Here is a 16,215-nt window from a genome sequence, read left to right on the forward strand (position 1 = left end):
AATCACTGCGGGGGGAAATCAGCGTGGGGGAAAGCATCCCTGGGTGACTGCAGGGCCGCAGCCAGGATTCCAATCCCCAACACCCAGCTCCAGCTCCCGGTTAGCGCTGCCGGGACCGTACAGTCCCAAAGCTTTTGGGGGCAGCCTGGCAGTGCAGGACAGCGTGGGACACGACTGGACAGAGCGACCCACCGCCCCGTGAAGGTGACGAGCCACTCTCCTGCCACATGCCTCAGCGGGTCCCCCCCATTGTATTTTGGCTCCGTATCGCCCAGCGCTGCCCGGCCGCGCTTCCACTGCAATTTCGGGCAGTAAATCAGCTCCGCCACAGCCCCACCTCCCCGCTCTCCATTGGCAGCGGCACCCCTCGCCCCGCTCATTGGCGCTGCCGCGGCCGCCCAGCGCTACATAAACCCCGCACGGGCGGCCGGAGCCGTCGGGAGTCGGGCGGCGCGGAACCGGGAGGCGGGCGGTGAGGCGGGCGCTGCGGGATGCGCTCCCCCCGCCACCGCCGCCGCGGGGGCACCGGGCAGCCCCCCGCGCCCGTGAGTAGGGAGCGGGCCCCGCGCCTCCGCCCCGCCGCCAACTTTGCCGGGGAGTCGGGGGTGGGTGCGGGAAGTTGGGAAAGTGGGGAAGGGAGGGGGGCGGAGGAGTTGGGGATGGGATGGGGATGCTGCTGCCAGGGAGTGGGGGGGTTTGGAGGAGGGGGGCTTGCAGTAGGGGAGCGCCTGCGGGGAAATTGGGGCGGTGATGGGCAATGGGAGAGAACGGGCAGCTCTTCTTTTTGGGAGCGTCCTCACTTGGTCGTTGTGGGGCTGGAGGGGTCCCTCTGCTCCTCCACCTGTGTGGGAAGGGGTTGGCTGCGCGGTGCCACGGCCGAGCCCCCCCCGCCCCCAAGGACCCGATGTCCCTTCGGGCTGAGCTCTGAGATAAGGTGACTGCTCATCTCCATACTGCATGAGCTGCTGCTGGCTGAGCCCCAGCGTGCCGGGTCCGGTGCCGAGCCCTCCTGCATGGGAGGGAACAGGGACCACCTCTGCATAGGAGCTGTGGGTGTGAAGCCCGTAGGGAGCATCCGTACTGGGATGCACACAAGGACCAGGGTCTGCAAGAGGGATGTGAGTGGAGCAGCGCTGAGCTCACAGCAGTGGGACTAGGGCTTGTGGCTCGGCCGGAGCAGAGGCACTGCAGGGTCAGGGCTGCTTGGGGCTCTGGCATCCTGGGACACCACAGCCACCCTGGGATGGAGGAGGCTGAGTGCAGGATGGCTCCCACCTGTCCTCTGCCCTGGCAGGTATGGGTGTGGTGGCCTGGGAATGGCAGGAAGGGGGATATGGTGTTACAGGGGCACATGTAGCATGCTGTCATGTGGTGCTGTGACGTTACTGTGTTGTCACTACTCTGAGGTGGCTTTGGGGTGCGGTGGGACCCCTGCTGCGTGATGTCACACGATGTGATGGCGGTGCTGGTCTGGGATGGGATGTGGCCCAGGATGGGATGTTGCCGCAGTGGTGACGCGTGACATCTGGGAAACGCAGCATGGCGGCAGCGATATCACGGGGATGGGGCAGCCATGGAACAGGCCAGCTCCCACTGTCCCCACCATGTGTGCTGGGGACCACAGCTATGTACATGAGGAGCCCTGGGAGCATCTCCCTACCTGCAGTAGCAGATCTGTGGGGAGTGACCTTTCCATGCACGCTGGCATTGCACTCACCCCATCCCATACTCCCCACAGGGCAGTGCTGGCAGCAGCCCTGCATGGGGATGGCAGTGGCAAGGAGCAACTGTTGGGCCAGCACCATTTTCCTGCACTACCCAGCTGTGCCCTGTGTGAACACCCATGGCACATCTGCCTTGCTACCTCTGTCCCTTCTTGCCACCTTGGCTCCATGCTAAGCAGAAGTCCCAGTGTGACTGCAGCACCTAGAATGACCTTGCTGCTGGATGCCTAGACATAAGCTGGGACATGGCTCTGCTGGGACAGGAGAGGGCTGAGCTCTGCAACAACCATGCAAGAAGAACCCTATGGCTTCAAACATCCTCGTGCCTTGCTGGAAGCCACAGGGCCTCTTGCATCCAGCGCACTGAGCCTGGCCCTCCCTCCCTTTTCCCAAAACAGCCTGGCTCTGGGCCGGGCAGCCCCCACCATGGCACCCAGAACCGGATCAGTGGGGATGAGCCTTTTGATTCCAATCAGAAACATTATTTCCTCCTGGAAAAGCTTCATCCAGCTTGGAGGGATTCCGGCTGCAGCTGGATGGAGTGGGGGTGTGCCTGGGGAGTGGGCCAAGCTGCAGGGAGCAGAAGCTGGAGGGGATGCAGAGCTCTGATGGCATGGGGACAGACCCCTGGGGGGACACCAGACAAGGGAATGCTGCACTGTTCTGGCTGGGAAATCAGAGGGCAACCATGTGCCTATGTCTCTGCGCATGGGCAGCTGCTCTGTGCTTTGTCCCCATGCTTCCCAAATATACCTTGGGGTGCTAAGATTATTGGGACCTCCTTCCCTCCCCAGGGAGGCAGCAGCAGGCTGATGGTGACTGTCTGCCAAGAATTGGGCAACTCCTTCTCTCCAAGTTGGCACTCAGGGCTCATGGCGTGAGGGCAGCCTGGCAGTGAGACTGGTCACCTTTCCCAGCTGCTGGTCTTCTGGGAACAGCCCTGCCATGGTCACACAGAGCAGCGTCCCTTGCTGGGCATCCCAGCCATTCGTTCAGACTGTGGGAGCAGGGATGGCTGCTCTTGCTTGCAGCTGGAGTACTGGCACACAGAGTCTTGTTCACAGCTGGTGCCAAGCAGCTTGCTGCTGCTGGGCTTTATTCCTCTGGAGGGGACTGCCCAGCCCACAGTGAGTGCAGCTGTCCTGAGTGCCACCCCACTTGTCACCCGCGCTAAAGCCAGGTCAGAGCCAGCTCCAAAGCTCCGCAGCCTTGCCAGCAGTGCTGGCAGCCACAGTCCTCCGCAGTCCAGGTTAATTGAGCCTCTCCTCCCAGTCTCCCATCACCTTCCCATGGCTGCAGCCCTGTGCAGACACCCCCTCCCCCCGTCCAGCTGGGAAGGTGCTCACCCCATGGAATCCCCAACAGATGTGGCAACAGCAGGATGGGGAAACTAAGACACACTGGAACAGCATGGCAGTGCCTGAGGTCTAGGGGCTGGAGAATTGAAGGGCTGTGGGGCGCTGAGTGGGGTGGGTGGTGAGTAGTGGAGGAAGAGCTGCTCTTGTGCAGGGGTGATGCTCGGGCTCCAAGGAATGGGGTCTTGGTGGTGCAGCCAGCAGAGCTGAGGGGCTGCAGGTCTGTCCCAGGTGCCCAGGATGCTGGCGCTGTGCCTGCTGTCCCTGGCCTGGCTCAGTGAGGGCTCCCAGCGCAGTGAGCCCATGTTCACCGCCGTCACCCACCGACTGCTCCCACCTGACTATGACAGCAACCCCACACAGCTCAACTACGGCGTGGCTGTCACCGACCTGGATGCTGATGGCAACTTTGAGATCGTGGTGGCGGGGTGAGTACAGATGACCTCGGGGACAGCAAGACATGATGGCCCTGCAGTGCTGGGAGCTCCTCACAGCCCAGTGTCCCAGGGCTGGCAGCCTTTCCAAACTCCCTGTTTTCTCCAGAAAGCACACGTGGTGCTCAGCTGAGCTCCCAGCTGCAGGCAGTTGTCTCACTGCTCTGCCAGGGCACATCACTGATGTTTCCATCCCTCCACCTAGAAGGAGATGTGTGGTGGCACTGCCAGCATGTCATCTGCATGGGGACACTGCTCTGGGGATGCAACCCCTCACTGTGGGATGGTGGCAGCTGCCCAGCAGCCGGGTCCCACCCCCCAGCACAGAGGCAGCTCAAGACCAAGCCAGCTCAGCTCCACTGACAGGACTCAGTGCTCTCCGGAGATTCACTTAATTGGCTGGAGATTTTTATAGTCCTGTATGGGTGTGATGGTTCGGAAGGGCTGGCAGGAGCCAGTGATGCAGGAGCTGTGTGCTGTGCTGCCCCACCGCCCGAGCAGGGCTGGATGCAGAGCAGCTGCTGCTGACAGGTCCTGCCCTGGCAGGGAACAGTGGAGACAGTGGCAGGGCTCCTTGCAGGGCTGCGAGCCAGTGGCATAGCATACTCATCCATGAGGGAGGCTTGCATGTGTGCCCTCACTTGGAAGGGGATATGCCACCCCACCTGTAAGCCCAGCATGGGCTGGCACCATGCTTGATGTACGGGGCATGGACAGGGGGTGTCCGCCCCAAAGTGCACCAAACCTGGGCAGCCAGAGACATCCAGCTGGGCCCAGGTCACCGCACTCAGCGGGGCTGAGCCAAGCAGCCAGGAGTGGTTTTGTAAGCAGCACAGCGCCCGTTGTGTAACTTGTTTACTGCTGCACGGGGCAGGAGCAGGCAGAGGGCCTGTGGGGCACAGCGTGCAGAAAAGATTTGCTATGCATGCTACCTTCCCTGCCCTGGGAGAGGGCTGCAAGCAGGGAACCTGCCCCATCCTGCCCTGATACTGCCTGGGGTGCTCAGGCTAGGCTGATGTGCGATGCCAGGCTGAGGCCTTCCCATGGCAGCCAGCCGCACAGCTGAGTGTGCAGGAAGGCAGGAGGTCCTTGGCCACTACACACTGTGCATGTCTTTGCTGTGCACATCTTTGCTGTGCCCATCAAGCTGCTAGCACCCAGCTCCTGCCTGCTGCAGCACATGTCCCCCTGTGCACAAGGGGATGGGACAGGGGCTGTCATGTTGTCCCCAGCTCCAGGATCCGTCCATTCATGCCTACAGGTACAATGGCCCCAATCTGGTGCTCAAGTACGACAAGGCACGGGGCCGGCTGGTCAATGTGGCAGAGGACGAGCGCAGCTCCCCTTACTACGCTCTGCGGGACCGGCCAGGCAACGCCATCGGCGTGACAGCGTGTGACATCGATGGGGATGGCCGTGAGGAGATCTACTTCCTCAACACCAACAACGCCTTCTCCGGTGAGCTCCAGGCACGGGGGGGGCCTGGCAAGGCTGCCCACGACCTTCGGCGCGTGAGGGATGTGTGCGGGCTGGAGTTAATTTCCCAGTTGAGTGGCTCCATTGATTGATGGCAGCGCGGGAGGGATGCTGAGCCCGGCCAGATGCTGAGTCAGCATTACCATCCGCCTTCCCCGTGGCACCCCACAGGGGATGGCAGTGTCCCATCACCACTGAGGCTGCTGTGCCACCGTGACTTGTGCATACCTGTGTGTGCTGACCCCTGTGATGGTGGCAGCAATGTGTCTCTGTACCAACTCAGTATCATTCTGCCTTACTGGTGCTGTCACAGCTCCTGGACGTGCCAACCCTGGGGAGGGGACACCTGTGTTCCAAGAGATGTCCAAAGCTCCCCATGTCCTTGCTCCATCCCAACTCTGCACCATCCCTCTGCTGCAGATATGCTTTCACTCTAATTACTAAGGCTGGCAGTGGCTGTTTGCGTGCCCATCCCTAAATCAGGCACTGCCACTGTGACAGCAACGCAGCTCGCTGCCTGTACCTGGCACTGCTTTGATGTTTGCCTCCATGGGGATGATCTGTGGGGCTGCACCCCACTGGGACACGTTTTAGCTTAATGAGTTGATTCTTCTCTGCGTCTCCCAGTGGCACCTACTGGTCATGGGAACTCTGGCAGTGACAGCTGTTGGGGGGACAGAGAAAGGGTCACATCCCACTGGGTTGGGCTCAGGGGGAGGATGGCTGCGGGAACCCCTGACCGCATCCCATAGGAATGGCCACCTACACGGATAAGCTCTTCAAGCTCCGCAACGGCCGCTGGGAGGACCTGCTGAGTGATGATGTGAACCGCGATGTGGCCAGCCGCTTTGCCGGGCGCTCCGTTGCCTGCGTGGACCGCACGGTGAGCAGGCAGGGCAGGGTGCGGGACAGCTCCTCGCCTGAACACCGGCCCCATCCCACCCAACTGGGGCCGGGAGTGCCCCTGGCAGCTGGTTGGTGGCTGTCAGGGCTCGCAGCCCCCCCGGCCATCAAGGCTCCGGGCATCCGTCCACACGGTTGCTGCTGGCTGATAAACGCGCCTGTCGAGGTGATTTATGTCCCTGTCACCTGCTCTTTCTTCTTCCTCCTCCCCCAGCAGTTTGTTTCCCAATGATTATCGCTAAATCAGGGCCCAGCTGCTGCACGGGACAAGGGGGGTGGTGGGGACATGGGGGGCATCTGTCACAGCTGGGAGCGTGGTATGAACCAAACACCAGCACTAAGCTTGGGGACGGTGGAGGTGATAGGACACATCCCAGTGGGACAGTGCAGCCATCCCCAGTGCTGGGTGCTCTTGGCTATGGGCACTAGAGAATCCAACAGAAGGGAGGATGGAAGCCAAACCCAACCCCACGGGCTGAGATGGAGGCGCAGGGAGCTGAGGCGGTGTCACTGGCCACAGGGCTCGGGCAGGTACTCCATCTACATCGCCAACTATGCCAGCGGCAAGGTGGGCCCGCATGCCCTGCTGGAGATGGACACGGCTGCTAGTGACCCTGCCCGTGGCATCGTGGTGCTGGTGGATGTGGCCACCCAGGCTGGCGTCAGCAAATACACAGGTACGGAGGGGACACGAGCGTCAGTGACCTGTGCCATGACCCACACCGCACGTGGCGTGCATTGCCTGCCTGACTGCCCCACCTAGCGGCCACCCCACTGTCCGTGGCACCCACCTGGCAGGACCCTGCTGTCCCCCTGATGCATCTTTAGGGCCTGGGGATGCCGGGTGCATGCCAGCCACCATGGGGGACTGCCACGTGCCCCGTCTCTGCGGTGGTAAATTCTTGCTAATTAGGAGTGCTGTCACCATGGCGATGGCAGTGATTAGGTTGGATGTGACACAAGCGGCTGCCAGCCCCAATTAACTCCTGATGAGAGGGAGTGAAGGAAGAGGGCGGGAGAGAAGGGGGTCTTGGGAGCGCTGGAACTGGTACAAGTACATGCAGCCCTCAGAGCAGGGGATAACCTTACTCTTGGCTGCTGTCCCCAGGGGGCCGTGGTGTGGCTGTAGGCCCCATCCTGAGTGACAGTGCTTCAGACATCTTCTGTGGGAATGAGAACAGCCCCAACTTTCTCTTCCACAACCGTGGGGATGGGACGTACCGGGACGTGGCAGCCATGGTGGGTAAGTAGACTGTGGGGGGGATGACAACAAATGGGCTGAGCACAGTGCAGGGGGGAGACCTTGGGGACAGATGTCCCCATTGGCCACAGGAGGAGCATCACTGGTGCAAGGATGTGGCATGGGGGGGACCACAGGTCTACCTCCCAGGAGGTGTCCTGGGGAGGAAGTGTCCCAGGATGGAGGGTCCCATCTCCCTGTCCCCTTGCTGCTTGCAGGGCTGGATGACCCCTACCAGCATGGACGTGGGGTGGCATTGGCTGACTTCAACCGTGATGGCCGCGTGGACATCGTCTATGGCAACTGGAATGGGCCGCACCGCCTCTATCTGCAGGCAGGGGTCCCTGGGAGAGTCCGATTTCGGGTGAGGGCTGGGGGCTGGGACATCCCCAACCACCAGCTTTGGTGCTAAGCCCCAGTTTGGCTTTGAGATCCACTGAGGATGAGGTGTCCTCACATCGCCGTCCCATACCCATCCCTCATGCAGGACATCGCCACACCCAAGTTCTCCATGCCGTCCCCCGTCCGCACTGTCATCACTGCTGACTTCGACAACGACCAGGAGCTGGAGGTCTTCTTCAACAACATTGCCTATCGCGGCTCCTCCGCCAACCGCCTGTTCCGGTAGGGCTGGGGGGCTGTGCCCTGCAGCAGGAGCCAAGCAGCCCTCGCCATGCTCCTCTCCATCGGTGCCACGTGCATGGCCAACGCTCTGACTCTGCTCATCAAGGAGCCATGCCTGAGCCCTTCCTTATGTCATTACCCGCCCTGCGGCTGTGCCTGCAGCAGCCCCTAGGGTCCCCACGCTGCTGATCACAGCTGTGTGGAAGCTTGTTCCTGGCTGCCACTAATTGTGGGGATCAATTCCTCACCACGGCTCTGCGGCACCCCCTCGCTGTGTCGGCACTGCGGGCGGGTGGAAGGCAGTGGTTTGGGGGGAGCTGGGAGCCTCCAGGGGTTGCATCTGGGTTTGGAGATGGCTCTGCTGCACTGCAGCTCAGATGCACGCCCTTGTGATATCCCCATCACTCCTCCATATGGAGCAGGGGTGAGATGTGTACGGCCAGTTGCCAACCACCCTGCATGGCCCTGTTCCCTCTGGGTGTCACCTCTCTGCCAGGCTGCTCCAGGGTGGAGAGCTGCTGGGGGACATGGGGACACAAGGGCTGACACTGACATCCTGCCTGTGCTCGATAGGCTCATCCGGAGGGAGCACTCAGACCCCATCGTGGAAGAGCTGAACCCAGGGGATGCACTGGAGCCCGAGGGACGGGGCACTGGTGGGTGCTGCAGGGCAGGGCTGGCCCATGCTGGGGGTGACACAGCATTGCCAGGGTGCTGCCACCACCATGAGGGCCGGGCCCATGAGCTGATGCTGTGTGTGCAGGAGGTGCAGTGACAGATTTTGATGGTGATGGGATGCTGGATCTGATCCTGTCCCATGGCGAGTCCATGGCACAGCCACTCTCCATCTTCAAGAGCACCCAGGTGAGCAAAGGCAGGGCTCCTTGTGGTGTCCCGGTCCCTGTGTCCCTCTGGCTTAGCTTCCCTTCCCTCCCCTCTCCTGCAGGGTGCAGGCAACAACTGGCTGCGGGTCGTGCCACGCACCCGCTTTGGGGCCTTTGCACGTGGGGCCAAAGTGGTCCTGTTCACACGGCGCAGCGGTGCCCACCTGCGCATCATCGACGGCGGCTCAGGGTACCTGTGTGAGATGGAGCCCGTGGCACACTTTGGACTAGGTGAGCCCTGGGGTGGGGGCAAGAGGCTGCTGGCCCCTCTGGCTCTCCCCACACCCAGTGATGGGCTGCCTGCCCACAGGGCGTGACGAGGCCAGTAGCCTGGAGGTGACATGGCCCGATGGCCGTGTCCTGGTGCGAGCGGTGGCCAGCAGTGAGACCAACTCTGTCCTGGAAGTCCCCTATCCCCGGGACACAGAGGAGCCGCCAGTGCCCACCCTGCTGGAGGTGAGGGTCCACGGTGGGGTGGTTAGGGGACAGGAATGCGGGGCTGAGCTCTGCTGCCTTGGGGCTGCCCCATCCCAGTGTCTGCTTCTCCCCAAACGCAGTGCGGGCAGGGATTCTCCCAGCACGAGAACGGACGCTGCGTAGGTGAGTGCAGACACAGGCATGGCTGAAACCCAGAGTATGGCTGTTGGGCATGTGCTCTGGGAGCCTGGGCTCTGGAGGGGGCAGTGGATGCATGGCTGACGCAAGTGACACCGCAGAAGTGGGGGACATGACAGTGCTTAGCTGTGGCAGTGCACCGCTTGTGCATGGCCACATCCACGCTTACGCCCAGCAGGAGTCAGGGTGCACTACTGGCAATTCCCAGCCTGGCCACATCACCCTCCCATCCCCTCTGCCCACAGACACCAATGAGTGTGCTGAGTTCCCATTTGTCTGCCCCCGGGACAAGCCCATCTGCATCAACACCTACGGCGGGTACCGCTGCCGCAGCAACAAGCGCTGCGCCCGCGGCTTCGAGCCCAATGAGGATGGCACAGCATGTGTGGGTGAGTGATGGAGCAGCACCTTGGGATGGTGATGTTCCCACTCAGGGACATCCATCCCCTGCACCCTGCAGCAACTGCCTGTGCCCCAGCCCCACAACCCCCTAGCCTGCTGGTCCTGTGCTTTCCACTTGCTGCTGATCACACAGTTCTCTTTCTGCTCCTTTCCTCTTTCTCCATTCAGCTCAAGTGGCCTTTTTTGGAGGATACCCCTCCACTGGGAGCTGTCCCTGGGCCACCCAAGGTGTTCTCTCTCTGGGCTTCGGATTCTGCCTTTGCCTCTATGCACTTTAACCCTGCCTGTAACACCTGAGCAGCCTTGGTGAAGGAGCGGCCAGCCTCTGCCTGTCTCTTTTTCTCTCTCCCCATGTGGAACTGCCCTGGAGGGGCAAGGGACCGCAGCACCGTCCCCACACTGCAGCCCAGGACTGAAGCCCCAGTGCTCCCCCCACTTCGCTGGCTCCGTCGCCTCGATCCCGTGCCATGTGCCTGCTGGTTTGGCCTGCGCCACGTGTGCTTTGCAAGGCCCCTCTGCCCTGGGGGGGCATCCCCAGCAGAGGAGGCTGCCCCCAGCCCAGCAGGGGAAAGTCCCCCTGGTTTGTTTTTTAACTTCTTGACCCTGCTGTTTGGAGTTGGACCCTGCTCAGTCTTCCAGCCCATCTCCTGGAGAATCCCCCCAATAAAATATACTCTGTCTATTTGCTGGTTTGGCTGAGCTCAGGCTTCCAGCAGGGTGGGAGCCACTATCCTGTCCTGGATTCCCCACCCTGCTCTTCCCTTCTCCCCAGGCAAAGCGTGCACTCACTGTGCCATCCCCCTTATTGCCTCATGCTCACCCTCCATCTGAGACCGGTTCTGTGGCACCCATTGCACTGGGGTGCCCTGTCCCAGCACAGCCCCAACACAGGAGGAGGCAGGGCAGCTAGCAGGGCCCAAAGCATGAGGTTTATTGAAGGTCTCTGTCAGTCTCCATGCAGGGTGCCCCGCAGGGAGCACCAGAGCTGGGGTCACTCTCCACCTTCCCATGGGGCTGGGTCCTTGCTCCATGGCCTGGATGCTCCCTTCCAGGTGCTGGATGTCACAGGGACCCTCCTCTAGTCTCTTTTCTCCAAGGGGTCCCCACCACAGGCTGCAAGTGTGGGTACTGCAGCCAGGGGTGCTGTGGCAGGGCAACTCCGCAGGTCTGGCACCTCTGGGGTCATGGGCAGGGTGCAAGCATGAGACACACCTCCTTGCAGCACTCCAGCATCACAGGAGCACTGCATGCTGCAGGGAGGGAGAGGATGCATGCGGGATGTGTGTGCAGGAGAAGCTGTACCCCGTGCCCTGGCACAGGGAGCTGGCTGGGGATGGCACAGGGGAAGGCAGGGAGCAGGATGCAGCCACAACCTTTGGGGGAGCACATGGGGCAAATGCACAGCACCATCATGCAGATGAAGTGGCACAGGGGCATGGGGCCATGTCCCCTTGTCTTCAGCACAGCTGGAGCACTGCAGGGAGAGCTCCTTCACTTGGGGCGAGGGGGAGCTGCCCTTTGGCACTGGTTTGGTTCAGTGGGAAGCACCTGGGATGCCCCAGCAGTGGTCCCTGCCTGCTGCAGTGGTTTGGGGCAGGGGCGGAGCCACCGCAGGGGGGCACGTGGCACAGAGAACACGTGGCCCCCAGGACCTCTCCCACCCACCCTGGGCTCAGAAGCGGGTGCTCTGGTAGTGCAGCCTGCGGATCTCAGAGAGGCGGCTGTCCCGGCAGTACGCGTCCCTGCAGGGACCCCCCCCTGCCAGTCACCGCCCCCCCCCACCGCCACTGCTGCTGCTGGAGCTGCCACTGCTGGAGCTGCCGCTGCTGCATCGGTCCTCATAGATGGAGATTTCGATCTAGGCACTGTTAAGGAGCAGACGAGATGCACCAGCCACAGCCCCCCTGCCCTCTGCCAGTGCCTCCTCACTCCTCACCCCCCTTGTCCCAGAGGATACAACTCTCATGCCACGCTCCAGGGGGTCGGTGAGCAGCAGTCCTCGTGGTGCGTAAATCTTCTCATTCTGCTCCTGGATGTACTTGGAGATTTTCTTCAGGACCTGTGAGCGCAACGGGAGCACTGAGCACCCTCCTGGTGCCCTCCCCAGCCCCCCCGCTTCCTGTGCCCTCCCCAGGGCATTGGCACCTTCTCGTAGTGTGTCTCCATGCAGAGGAAGATGAAATAGGCAGTGGCACAGGCCAGGCACCCCTCCAGGTATGAGCTGCCCCCAATCTTCTCCGCTTCAGCATAGAAGCCATTGAGAGTTTTCACGGTCTCCTCGAACAGCTGACGCTCAATCTGGGGCAGAAGCTGCCATAAGAGATGCCTGGCCAGCAGCAATCCCCATCCCTGGGATGCCCTGGGGAACACCCAATCCTCTTCTTTCTGCTTAGCTGCTCCGCCCCCATTGCCCACCCACACCGAGACCTCTGTGCCTCCAGAGCCCCCCAGACCCCAGGAGAAATGGCACATACTATGCACAGGGCAGCAATCCGGGACTGGCTCAGGGCCACGCAGCACCCCATGCCCTCTCCCGCTGCCTAAACCCCGTAGGCACCCCCATGCACACCTCCAGGCACCCTACCCTGCTCTCCAGCTCTGGGGGGAACTTAGTCTGGAACTGGCATGTGGTCCCATCACTGTAGTCCCGCTGCACAAAGACCTTGGTGGCCAGGGACGCGCTGCGCCGCAGCTCCTGCAGGCTGTGCACCTGGGGGGCAGCAGCAGGGTGAGCTGGGGGGATACAGCACAGGGGATGGGGGGAGGCATGCATCCCACTGTGGGGCTATGGAATACGGTGCCGTTTCCACAGACCCCAGCATGGCCATGTGTCCACAGTGGGACATGGCCTGGCGGTGGCACAGGGATGGTCCTCGGTCCTCAGCAGGATGCTGTCAGGAGGAGGGGAACAAGGAATTGCTGCTGTAGGACTGCCGCAGCTGTGCAGCCGGAAGGGCTGGGATAGCATAGCCCTGGCACCCTGCAAGGCACCAGGACCCACTCCAGCCCATAGATCTTCAAACAGAGTAGGGATGAAGAGGATGGAGGGGACAACAGAATGACCAGACCCATCACACTGCAGTCCCAAAAGGACCTCTCCATCAAGAACGCTCCACCCCGACCCCAGCCCCGTCCCCGCACCCTTCCAGCCCCACCGCGGGCACACTGGATGCGCGAGGACCCTTCCGTGAGTGCAGACCCCGCAGGGCTCCAGCCCCACCCCGCACAGCCCCGACCACCCGCGCACCCACCTCCGTGGCCATGGCGCTCCGTGCGCCGCGGGCCGGGCCGTGCTGCGCTGGGTCGGGACGCGCCGGGGGGACCGGAGCCGGCGGCGGGTCGGGCCGAGCCGAACCGAGCCGGGCCGAACCGAGCGGGCGGCACCGGCGCTGTCCGCGGTGCTGCTGAGCCGTGCGGCGGAGGCGGGCCCGGCCGCAACGTGTGCGCAGCCGCCCGGCCCCGGGGATGGGCGCCCGCTGCTGCCCGCACCGAGCCCGGTGGGAGCAGGACAGATCGGGGGCGGCTGTGGGGGTGGCTGGGAAGCGGCTGCCCCGGGGGTGCCGCGGGGTGGAGGGCACGAGAAGTATTGGGGGGCTGAGTGCCATGGGGAGGACAGGGGGGGTACCTAGGAGGGATGGCCGTGGGGCTGGCAGCCCGCCCTGCCCGGGTATGTGGCTGAGTACTGCTCGTGAAGAATTTGCAGCTGCAGAGCGGGTGCCGCGAGCACAGAGCAGGCAGACATCAGAGAGGAGCGCTAACAGATTCCCTGTTATCTCTTCCCATTGACAGCTCAATTAGAGGCAGAGAAATGGCAAACGGGGAGAAAACAGACGTTCCCCTTAGAGGAGGAGGGCACAGCAGGGGAGTGGGTGACGTCTGGTGGCACAGGGTCTGTGCAGGGTGGAAGGGCAGAGAGCCCTTCCTCTGCTCCTGCAGGGACACCGGCAAGGAAAGCAAAAAGCAGTGGGTGCAGAGCCTCAGCAATGCGCATACACACGTCTGGGGATGCACAGGTCTACATCTGGGGTTGCATATATCCACACCTGGGACTGTACACACCTCTGCTGGCATATGTGCATACCTAGGTGTGTCCCAGGATGCCCCCACACCCAGGTCCCTTTCCCACACTGCATGTCACACAACGTCACTGCTCACCTCCCGCCTGGCAGTGGCCGTGCCAGTTGCCATGGCAATGTCTCGCCTGTGGAGAGATGAGGTTCACTCTCCCACGCAATGGAGAGGGGCCCAGAGCAGCTGGGGGGGGGGGGGCACAGCTGTCCCTGACACCCCCATGTGCATCCCCTGGGCTGTGCCCACCTGTTTTTCCCCCGGTGAGAGCTGGCTGGGTGGGAAGGAGCCATGGCTAGTGGCCGTCCCCTGGGGCTGCAACACTGTGTATCCCCTCGGGGCTCAGTGTTGGGCCTTTCTTGTGGGCTCCAGCTGCCCCACAAGGCACAGACCTGCAGCACAAAAGGACACGTAGTGTCCTCTGGTGGGACATCCTTATCTGATCAGCACATGTCCCATCCATGCTGCTCCAGAATACACTTTGCCTGGTGCCCAGGACCCCACAGTGCTCCCCACCCCCACGCAGCCCCTGGCCCCACTGCTCTGCCCCCAGCCCCTCCAGATTCTGCCAGACCCCCTGCCAGATGCCCTATCATGGGCTCCCCAGCTGTAACCAAATGGGCCTTCTCCATCTGCTGAGCCTGGGGGATATTTTTAGGTTCCCTGGCAGCAGAGGCACTGCTCACATGACTGTGGCAGGAGCTGCCTTTATTCCTATTATCCCCTACACCTAAGTGAACCGCTCCACGGCCGTGCCCCAGTACTACCACCCTGATGATGCTCCTGCTCCAATGGGTGCAAGAAACACTTGCTCCAGGGTCAGCCCTGCACAGCCCATGTTTGTCACCCCACCCCCTCGGCAACCCTGCCCCAGCACGGGTTCAGGCCTTACGCAGCAGAAGGGGACATGTGCCTCCTCCTCACAGGGACACTCAGTGGCTCTACTTCAAAGTGAGCATGGCGGTGCCAGCCCTGGCAGCTGCTTAACACAGCACTGAGGGGATTTAATTAATGGTGGGGGGGGAAGTGAGCTCACTGCTCTATCGAGTACAACAGTGACATTTGGGATGTGGACAGAAAGAGCTGATAACCTTTCCTGGGAGACAGCAGGTGTGTGTGTGTCACAGCATGGGAGGACATTTCCCACACCAGCTCCAGGCACCCCAGCACTGCCTCTACCCCATGGGCATCATGAGCTGTGGGACCTTGCCCCAAATTTCCCACAGCCTGAGGTGGGCACGCTGCCTTCTGCACAGTGGGAAGCAGCACTGCCAAGAGGTCCCATGTCCCCATGCGTGATGCCATCCTCACACAGAGGAGACCCGATATGAGCCATGCCCCATCCCTGCACCTCATGGGACTGGGGGCAGGCGGGTGGGACACAGTGGCTCTGTGTGCTCACAGGATTTATGAGCTGGGGCAGAGCTGCCGAGGGGCTGGGATGAAGCCAGGGCAGCTGCGGCCCCACAGCTGTGCCCGGAGCACTGCCAATTGCATTCCTGGGGCTGCGAGACAAGTGGGAGTGTGTGTGGGCGCAGGGCAAGTGCATGGTCACTGCCACCTTCTGCCCGCCCTGGAGGTCTGCAATCCCAGTGGCTTGGCCCCACCGTGCCCCCCTCCCACCCTCTCCTTCTTCCCGTACCTCACTGTGGGGCAAGATGGGTGCAAGGAGCATATGGGCACTACTGGAAGTGCCCAGCACAGAGTCTGAGAGTCTGGGCACCGCAGCACTGTGCCCATGCCCCACTTCCCACAGCAGCAGGATTTCCCTTCCCATAGCCACGCACCAGTGTTAGTCCTTGTGCCTTGCAGCCCCTTGCACAGCCCTTGCCAGCGCTTCTATGGGAAAGTGGAGCAGTCCCCCACAGGGCATGTCCCCTTACCGTGTCCCCAGGGCTGGCCATCCCCGAGATCCCCACTGCAGAAGGGGCAGCCCCCATGGTCACAGTCCTGGTCTCAGTGCTGTGAAGGGTGACACAGGCAGTGGCAGGGCTGGTGGCTGGGCTGCAGAGTGACAGGCACAAGTGTCTGTCCTCCAGCCTGCTGCGGAGGTGCTGGGTGGGGACATGAGAACAAGTGCAAGAGGATTGCAGCAGGGACCCCCTGGGGCAGAGACACAGGCCCAGGACACCTGGCAGGGGAAGGATGCATGTGCCGCTGCCCCCTACCCTGCTGCCAGGAAGTGACTTTGTAGGTCTAGGGAAGATATCATGAGATATAGGATCCCAGAAGCCAGTAGGAAGTCTCTCACTCCCCTGACCCTAACAGCCAGGGCTCAGGGTGAGGCATGGTCAGCATCACACATGGGCACCTTATGAGCATCCCCCAGGTTCCCTCTACCACCGCCACCCCTACCCCTAGAGCTCCCAGTCCTTGGCCCCTTCCAAGCATAAGCCCGTCGCAATTAGCTGAGCTGCCCTGCCCCAGCTCATCCATCATGGGTTAGCTATTTTCTATCAGCATTTTTCTCCAGGCAATCTCACTTCTCCT

At 62.1% G+C, this 16,215-nt stretch overlaps 2 protein-coding genes across 3 annotated transcripts; one reads left to right on the forward strand and one right to left on the reverse strand.

Annotated features, from left to right (window-relative positions):
- The first annotated feature begins 491 nt into the window (after positions 1 to 491).
- CRTAC1 (cartilage acidic protein 1) lies at positions 492 to 10,332 on the forward strand. The gene is made up of 15 exons (XM_065746065.1): positions 492 to 545; positions 3,311 to 3,507; positions 4,775 to 4,971; positions 5,742 to 5,872; positions 6,413 to 6,569; positions 7,001 to 7,135; positions 7,351 to 7,496; positions 7,620 to 7,756; positions 8,330 to 8,412; positions 8,520 to 8,620; positions 8,703 to 8,871; positions 8,951 to 9,096; positions 9,198 to 9,240; positions 9,501 to 9,644; positions 9,826 to 10,332. Exons 1-15 carry the CDS (start codon positions 492 to 494, stop codon positions 9,933 to 9,935), a joined length of 1,950 nt encoding a protein of 649 aa, XP_065602137.1. The 3' UTR covers positions 9,936 to 10,332.
- A 241-nt stretch (positions 10,333 to 10,573) lies between these two features.
- GOLGA7B (golgin A7 family member B) lies at positions 10,574 to 15,675 on the reverse strand. Of its 2 annotated transcripts, none has more exons than XM_065746068.1 (5): positions 15,609 to 15,675; positions 12,242 to 12,367; positions 11,803 to 11,955; positions 11,615 to 11,716; positions 10,574 to 11,515 (listed from the first exon to the last, which is right to left on the reverse strand). In XM_065746068.1, the coding sequence occupies exons 1-5, from the start codon at positions 15,663 to 15,665 to the stop codon at positions 11,423 to 11,425; spliced, it is 531 nt and encodes a 176-aa protein (XP_065602140.1). In that variant the 5' UTR covers positions 15,666 to 15,675; the 3' UTR covers positions 10,574 to 11,422. The 2 variants fall into 2 exon arrangements, with proteins under 2 accessions (XP_065602140.1, XP_065602141.1); XM_065746069.1 differs by lacking the exon at positions 15,609 to 15,675 and adding an exon at positions 12,909 to 12,941.
- Positions 15,676 to 16,215: the final 540 nt, after the last annotated feature.

The sequence above is a fragment of the Cyrtonyx montezumae genome, unplaced genomic scaffold, assembly GCF_038088225.1.
Source record: "Cyrtonyx montezumae isolate F1298 unplaced genomic scaffold, pur_monq_1.0 scaffold_4, whole genome shotgun sequence".
In the NCBI taxonomy this organism is placed as follows: domain Eukaryota; kingdom Metazoa; phylum Chordata; class Aves; order Galliformes; family Odontophoridae; genus Cyrtonyx; species Cyrtonyx montezumae.